General features: G+C 32.9%; 1 protein-coding gene across 3 annotated transcripts; it reads right to left on the minus strand.

Annotated features, from left to right (window-relative positions):
• Window positions 1-279: 279 nt before the first annotated feature.
• LOC104899459 (GTPase ERA-like, chloroplastic) lies at window positions 280-6,594 on the minus strand. 3 transcript variants are annotated; one of them, XM_010686657.4, is made up of 4 exons: window positions 5,621-6,594; window positions 2,206-2,356; window positions 2,015-2,125; window positions 280-641 (listed from the first exon to the last, which is right to left on the minus strand). In XM_010686657.4, the coding sequence occupies exons 1-4, from the start codon at window positions 5,677-5,679 to the stop codon at window positions 528-530; spliced, it is 435 nt and encodes a 144-aa protein (XP_010684959.1). In that variant the 5' UTR covers window positions 5,680-6,594; the 3' UTR covers window positions 280-527. The 3 variants fall into 3 exon arrangements, with proteins under 3 accessions (XP_010684959.1, XP_010684960.1, XP_048504514.1); XM_010686658.4 differs by lacking the exon at window positions 5,621-6,594 and adding an exon at window positions 3,172-3,512 and having other exon boundaries at window positions 2,206-2,349; XM_048648557.2 differs by lacking the exon at window positions 5,621-6,594 and adding an exon at window positions 3,172-3,511.
• Window positions 6,595-8,009: the final 1,415 nt, after the last annotated feature.

An 8,009-nucleotide genomic window follows, 5' to 3' on the forward strand; every position in this document is an offset into this window, starting at 1 on the left:
TTGCTAGAGAAAACATAACAGTTATTTATAATACATGTTATGCCATTAGATAACACATTTTATAAATAAGTGTTATGTTTGCTATTTATATATAACACTTATCTTGAATAACTGTTATGTTTTCCTATGATATATATAACATATATCTCTAAAACTGTTATCTATTATATTTTTTTAAAATAATGAAATTATCATTTCACGCATATATTAGGCAGCATGCAGACATTGCCGGTATAATACCTGTATCTGTTGTATAACTAATACTCAACCCATAAGATCTTAACCAATAACTTGAATTGATATTCCAAACTTCCAAAATTCTTTATATTACAAAATAATTCAACTAATATTTATAAATCTAAACTTCTAAAAAAAACTACTATATGTACATAGCAATATTAATCTAAATCATAAACAAGATCAAATCTATCCTATATATAGCTACATCCACATGATATCAATATCCAAATCCAAAAATATAATGTATGTCCAAAAGTGGATTAAGGTTAAAAAAATTAGGCGGGAAGTTATAACTCATTCATCATTTGTACTTCGTGTTGATCTCCGACATATGTAACCCACAACTCCCTGAGCTCATCAATCTTCTCTTGAGAATAGTTTGGGCCAATGCCTTGATAGTACTACAATAAAGGTAATTACAAAATAAGTACTTATATACAAAACTTGAAAAGTAATTAAACTTTATAATTAATCATGCACAAATTAATTTATCATAATTGTGGCAAGATCATTCAGATATAATATAATAATCAAGTATTTTCAACCAATTTATCCAAATTGCTCTTCATATCTCTAATATAATATAGATACAAATCTACAGTCTAAAAGATTCGTAATCATATAGAAATTAAAAAAAACCAAATTATATGCTAATCTGAAATGAAATTAAAGTGCATGTAACCTATGAGATAGATATCTACATTTTCTAGATAATGTATGCATATATGTTTTCTATAAGCAAGGAAGATCACATGTAACAGTACACCCAGTTCTCCACAAAACACAGATCACAAATGACAAATCACAAATACTTTCTTGATTATGATGACAACAGTTCCCATATTAGCTAGACAAATTAACATCATCTCTAAGGAAGAAATACAATTGTTTTATTTCAATTATGATACGAGAAAATATAAAACAGATTTTCATCTTACTTGCATGACATTTTTCAACAGCCTACAGCTATGGTTCCAGTATAAAGCTTAATTGGATAGGGATCTTGTCTGCAAACCATCAGCATTTGTTCTTGAAACACCAAGCAAATTTCTATTATCCAGCCATCAATATTTGATTATGGGACACAATAAACTAAATCCTGTAACAACCATCTCCTTGTAATCACGGTCAAAAGACCATGATACAGACATAAGGTTTAAGTTCCTTCATGTTTGCGAATTGCACGCGATCAAATAGCCACAATTAATTACACTCAATGAGATAGCATTTATTCATGGAGTTGGTCTTGTCCAATGTCCCTCTTTCAGCATCACATATCCTACTCCTTCGCCACTTTCAGAAATTCTACAAGTTCCTTCCTCCCCAGTGTAAGAGCTATCCTTTCTTACAGGCCATCAACAGATTTGTGATGCATTTTGAATGGGACAGGCATTAGCGCATTTTGTGTAGGCTAGTATGGTCTGTAGGCACAAACACCATTTATGCAATAGCAAATGTGCTTTATACTTCACTAAAAAGCTTTTGATTTTTCCAAGTATCAGTGCATAGAGGAAAGCTATCAGAATACCATAGGAGGTGCTATGCAATAAAAGTCGATCGAGCAATATAAAGATTGCTACAGAAAAAAAAAAAAAAAAAGAGTTTGTATTCTAAGTGATCAACATGCTACACAAGAAATGTAGAATCAGTTTTTAACTTCAGTGTAAACAAACTGATCTGATACTTAAAAACTCTATGTTCAAGAGGAGGAGTACAGTCCATGAAGCAATAAGGCAACATTAGAAACATAGTACTTCATTAGACATAAACAGACCTGAAGTTTTTTAGCAATTTCACCAGGTTTAATGAGGTCCTTTTTATTCAGAACAAGCAAGGTGGGTAATTTGTCCTTCAGATCTCCTACCCCCTCAAGCACTTCATCTAACTGAAAAAAAGAGTAGGAAGCTGTGTCAGTCAATGGAGAATCTCGTGATGCAGAGAGATGATGAGAGCTAAAGAACGAACCTTTTCAGGCATTTTACACGCATCAACCACTACAACTACACAATCTGCATTGACGGCAGCACTGCGGACATTATTCTTCATCATCATAGAATCCAATTTGTGCATTTTCTTCTCAATAACTCCAGGTGTATCATAAAGTACCATCTGCAAGCTATTAACAGCTGGACTCAACAATTATACAATACACAAATATATTCATTAACTGTATCTCACTAGGCCACTATGTGTATGTGTATTACGGGAGAAAAATGAAAATCATAAACATTCCAAAGATCCTCTTAGAGAAAAGGCCAGATACATGTGATATTAATATTGCTAGAGACTAATGCACAGCCTCAAATAATAATGACATAAGCAAAAATTGATGTACTCTATCTATTGTATCATGAGGCTAGATATGTAAATAATACAATAGTGTATTGACTATTGAATAAAAGTCTCCTCACTAAGGAAAGAATCATATGACAAAGTACCAAAGGCACCTTATGACAAAGAATCCATACAGGAGTTAAAAGTAAACACATCAAGAATAATGAATGTAATGCGAGCATAAAAAGATCAATCATGTCCAGAGAAGATGAAATCACAATAAGGAATGATCTGCCCAAGTAGACACCATACTGCATCATATAGTTCACTACAATTTTCATCGTGAATTATTATGCAAGAGTCATTGGAATAGCTGTAGACTGCAATTTGTGTTGTATTCCATTCTGAATATAGAAATAGGTGCATTTTTGCTCGTTCTTAACCAAAAAAAACATGAACTCTACAAGCATACGACATTCTATATACAGATTTGGCAATTTCAGAAAATCAATATAGTAACTAAACAATTTAATTTTAAATTACCAATCCAAGAAACAGTTAAATTGATTCAATTAACAAAAATTTGAACAATAAAGCCACCAAAATCAATTTCTTTGTGTATTAGGAATAACCAAGGACTTGAAAATTAAGAATTACTCGTAAATTGCTGGAAATAAAGGCGATTGTAGTAGTCGATTTCTCCCAAAACGGTTGCTAGGTAGATTGAAATTGCGAATTCGTCACGGGTCGAATGAATTTGTTTGCTGCAATGGAATTTGTCACTGGCCGAATGAATGTGCGAATTGCCGTCGGAGATGAGAGCCGAAAGTAGAAAGGGGAACCGGAGGTAGCAATGGTGAGAGGAACCGGATGGAGCAATGGTGAGGGAAACACAACAACTGGCAACTGTAACTGAACTTGAAAAGGGCAGTGTTGAGCAAAAAAATCAAGGATACGTGCGTATATGCTCCTAATTTTTAGATGTGGCAGTTTTTTTTTGCAATTTAATTATTTTCACAAATTTATTTTATTAATAATAAAACATAGATAACATTTTTTATCATTCTCATCAAAAAAAAAAAATTAAAACATCATATAGCAAAGATAACACATATCAAGATAGGTGTTAAGTGAAATATTCTCAATACAACCTAAGATAACAGTTACACGGTCAAAATGTTAAATTTAGACTTTACATAACATTTGCTTAAATAAGAGTTAATTTAGGGGTGTTATGTTTGCCCTTTTTTGTAGTAGTGTTGTCTAGCTTTTTCAATACCACATGCACAATTGTACTCGTTTTTTTAACACCACATGCATAAATGCATAATTGTACGGAGTTGGGTGTAAGGCAGATAATATTGGCATATTTATGATTTTTTATGATATAATTTGGCTAAATGTATATCTTCAAAATATCTTTATTTTTTTTTTTTGGAAATTTTGTTAATAAATATCACCCTTTAGATACTTTTTTTGAAATAAATACCTATGATTTTAGTTTTATCTCAGAGTATATATTTACAGTAACTGTTCTATAGCTAGTCGGACTCAACAAAGATGTATGAGCAAAGCCACATGGGAGATTAGTAAGGGACAGGTCCCTGCAGCCCACTCCATTTCCCTCACGGCATATTTACTTATAGGCCCGTGCATATTTATTTATATATTCAATGAGCCCTCTATACACATTAAGGAAACAATTAATTTGGTGGTTAATGACTCGTTGAAAGTTCGAGTGGTTAGGACTTAGAAGTTGGGAGGTCAAGTGCTCGTGACAACAATAATTTTCTACTTATTCTCTCTTTTATTTTTCATCTTTTTTTTTAAATGCAACTAACTCACTTTCTGTTTCACTCCACAACTTTGATTTTCTTCTCATCTTCTTCTTTCTTCTTTTCAATACTCCCTTTTTCCCCCTCCTTAGTAAAAAGTTAAGGTTCATTATATTTCAAGTTAATTCAAATACAATTATTGATTGAATTTAAGCTTGATAATAAAAATTTATAATTTACATCAATCTTACATCAATCATTAAATTCTTCGATAGTTAAAGAAAAAGTAATTGCCATCTAATGCCATAACTATAAATTCCTGCCATCTAATCCCATAACTATAAATTCCTGCTTCGACCCTAGCAACAAAGATAACTGGTAGAGCTAGGTATGACCATATTTGGCAAGTTGGGCTTGACCTGACACAAGCCTGAACGGGAGGCACGAATAACTAGCTCTAGGTTAATATATTACTCTTTTTGTTTCTTTTTAATTGCTACATTTCTAATTTGTGAAATTTAACTACCATCTTTGACCATTTATTTTGATTTATTTATACGTAAATATATAATCATGCGTGGTATTGTTAGATTGTCTCAATATGTAAATTTATAATATCAAATTTTTTATAACTTTTATTTAAAAGGAATAAAAAATCTTCTTAAATATGGTACCCAAACAATATAACAATTAAAAAGAAAGACGGAAGGAGTATCTGCATTCTGCATACATTAACCTTGGCGGCGAACACGGGGCTGGTGCCTGGTTGGACGACACCACATGACATAGGCACATAGCTAGGGCATGGAACCCGCTATCTTGACGATTGGTATGGGAGTATTTGTCAACCACATACTCATTTGTCATCTATCCATTCTTATAAGTTGATAAGCCTTATCTCATGTACCAATAGCAACCACGCTTAATTATCCATGTGAATTGTGTTTTTGTTTTCTATATAAAATTTTGGAATTTTCGAGTTGTTCTTAAAAGATCTGATTACTTGACCATAATAAAATTTATCAAAATTTTTTTAAACTCAAAAATGTTATTTCTCGATCTGCCACTGACTGAAGATTAAGATTTGAGATAATCGATTACAGTTCAGCAAGAAAAACTTCAACCATAGATTGAGTTGAAGAACGAATTTAGGACGAAATTTTACAGAAATTCAACTGACTAATACAAATTACAGATTTCCAGCTTTGATTATTCCAGAATTTCGAATGCCTGGACAACTACTGCATGGAATCTAATAGAATTAAACGAGAAAATGTAGGCTGATCATCTTCTGATAATAACTGATCGATCAATTGAATAAGATATGGTACCTTTTGTAGAGCCTGAGACTGCATGTAAGAGCTAAATAAATGTGCCGCATAACTGTCATATATGTCGCCAATCAAGTCGATCAACAGATTTCTTTTATTCCCGTGGTTGAACTTCTGTTCTTTTGATTCATACATCATCATAATATCATATTCACATTCCAGGTTTATGGACATCATTCTCTCATGAAGAGCATATTAGCCTGTAGGAAGATACTTCCGAAGTGCGAATTTCTATTTCTAATTGACAATGTGTATATTTCAAGTCCTTTGAAACATGTGGTCGCTGTTTACACATTTGAAGACTATTTTAAATTACAAAAACTTTTGAAAGAGGCGGGCCACATCTTCAACTAATGGTGTAGCCACGCCCCTCTTCTCTCACGCGCCCCCCTTTCTCTCACGCCCCCTCTTTCTCTCTTTTTTTTTTTTTTAAATTCTTTCTTTTTTCTTTTTTTTTTTCTCTTTGATGTCTCTCTCATTTTTACTATTTTTTTGCCTCATTTTCTCTCGCCTCTTATTTCCCCTATTTTTTTTTCCCTATTTTCTCTCTCCTCTTATTTCCTCTAGAATTTTACCATTAACACATTGATAAATAAGGACGTGGCCAGCTAATAATAAGTCCAAGCTAGGCCTTATAATGATGCTCGTGTCCCCTTTAAAAAAAACCCAAGCGTGAATCCGTTTTCGAATAACCCTATCTGAATGTACGTGTAACCCTTATTATTTGTAACCTTATTTTATGATACGAGGAACCCATTACTTCATAATAAGTAACTATTATTATTTGTACCCTTATTTTATCATACGAGTAACCCATTTATTATACAAGTAACCCTCATATATTTTTTAAATGACCCATTATATTATAAAAGTAACCTCATTAGTTGATAAGTAACCCTAATTACATGTTTGAGTAACCTTATTTATTTGTTCGAGTAACCTCATATGTTCGCAAAAGTAACTCTAATTATTATACAATAGCTTGAAATATTATTTATAGAAAGTAATCATAAGAAAGGTACAAGTAACCCATTAATTAGTTCATAAAAAGTATCCCCATTATATATTTAAAGTAATCTAATTTATTCATAAAAAGTAAAACGTGTTGCTTTTCAATGCAAAGGTGTTACTTTTATTGAATTAGAGATTACTTTATCGAATGCTAAGGGATTATTTTACTGACGCTAGGGATTAGTTTTTATAATGCTAAGGGGTTACTTTTACTGAAAGTATAGGTTACTTTTTGTAACTATAAGAGGGTTACTTTTTTTATATAAAAGGGGTTACTTTTACTATAAATAGGGGTTACTTTTACTGAAAGTATATGTTACTTTTTGTAATTGTAAGGGGATTACTTTTACTATAACTAGGGGTCACTTTTTCAATAAACTAGTGGTTACTTTTTGTAATGTTAAGGAGTTACCTCTACTAAAAGTAGGTGTTACTTTTAAATTATAAGGGGTTACTTTTATGGAAATTAGGGGTGACTTTTTAATTATAAGGGGTTACTTCTACGGTAAATAAAGATTACTTTTTGTAATTATAAGGGGTTACTTTTGTAATTATAAAGGTTACTTCTACAGTGAATAGCGGTTACTTTTATAATTATAAGAGGTTACTTTTACTGAAACTAATGATTGCTTTTTCTCATTATAAGAGGTTACTTTTACTGAATTGGAGGTTACTTTTTGTAATTATAAAAGGTTACTTTTATTAATGAAAAATAAAAAAACTCAAATCTCCTCTCTCTTCCTCCACCACAATCGTAGCCTCTTCTCTTCCAACACCACCACACCTCCTCCACAACCTCCACAAATCGAACCCATCTCCTACGCTCCCAAACCTAAACCCCCCGAAACCTCAGAAAATGATGCTTCTGCTACTGCTAGTGATGGTGCTGCTACTGTATTTTTTGCTAGGGATTTCACGCGAGACGAGGCTCGCTTCATGAAGGATTTGTCAGAAAAGGAAAGATGCAGGAGCTAGAGGGAGGAAAATGAAGCGTCCGCCATTGCAGCTTTAATGGCAGAAGAAACTGAGGGGAGAGAAAATGGAAAATGGTGAGAGAGAGAAATCGAGAAGGGAGTAGGATAGAGCGACTGTGATTGACACAGATGAAGTCGAAGGTTGAGTTTGCGATGATGAAAAAGTCGAAGATTTGGGAAGGATGAAGGAGGAGGGAGGACCGATGAGGAATTGGGGCGGGAGGAGAGATAAAATGAAAAATGTGAGGGAAAGAGGAATTGGGCAGGGAAGGAGGAAGAGCTACAGTAATGTGGCCGCACGGTTTGGGTTCCGTGTGGCATGTTGCACAAAAAACGCGCTCTTTATATTAAGAGATAAGAAGAAAAGGTTTCAAATTTTTCTTTACAAAATATATATTACTTAC

This window comes from Beta vulgaris, chromosome 7 (assembly GCF_026745355.1).
Source record: "Beta vulgaris subsp. vulgaris cultivar EL10 chromosome 7, EL10.2, whole genome shotgun sequence".
Classification (NCBI taxonomy): Eukaryota; Viridiplantae; Streptophyta; class Magnoliopsida; order Caryophyllales; family Amaranthaceae; genus Beta; species Beta vulgaris.

Bases quoted from the DNA above. Each gene is read 5' to 3' on its own strand.
- LOC104899459 (XM_010686657.4), bottom strand. From the start codon at position 5,679: ATGACAGTTATGCGGCACATTTATTTAGCTCTTACATGCAGTCTCAGG. The intron at 2,357-5,620 runs GTACCATATCTT...AGCTGTTAATAG, and splicing joins AGTCTCAGGCTCTACAAAAG to CTTGCAGATGGTACTTTATG. The intron at 642-2,014 runs GTCTGTTTATGT...CCTTTATTGTAG, and splicing joins AAATTGCTAAAAAACTTCAG to TACTATCAAGGCATTGGCCC.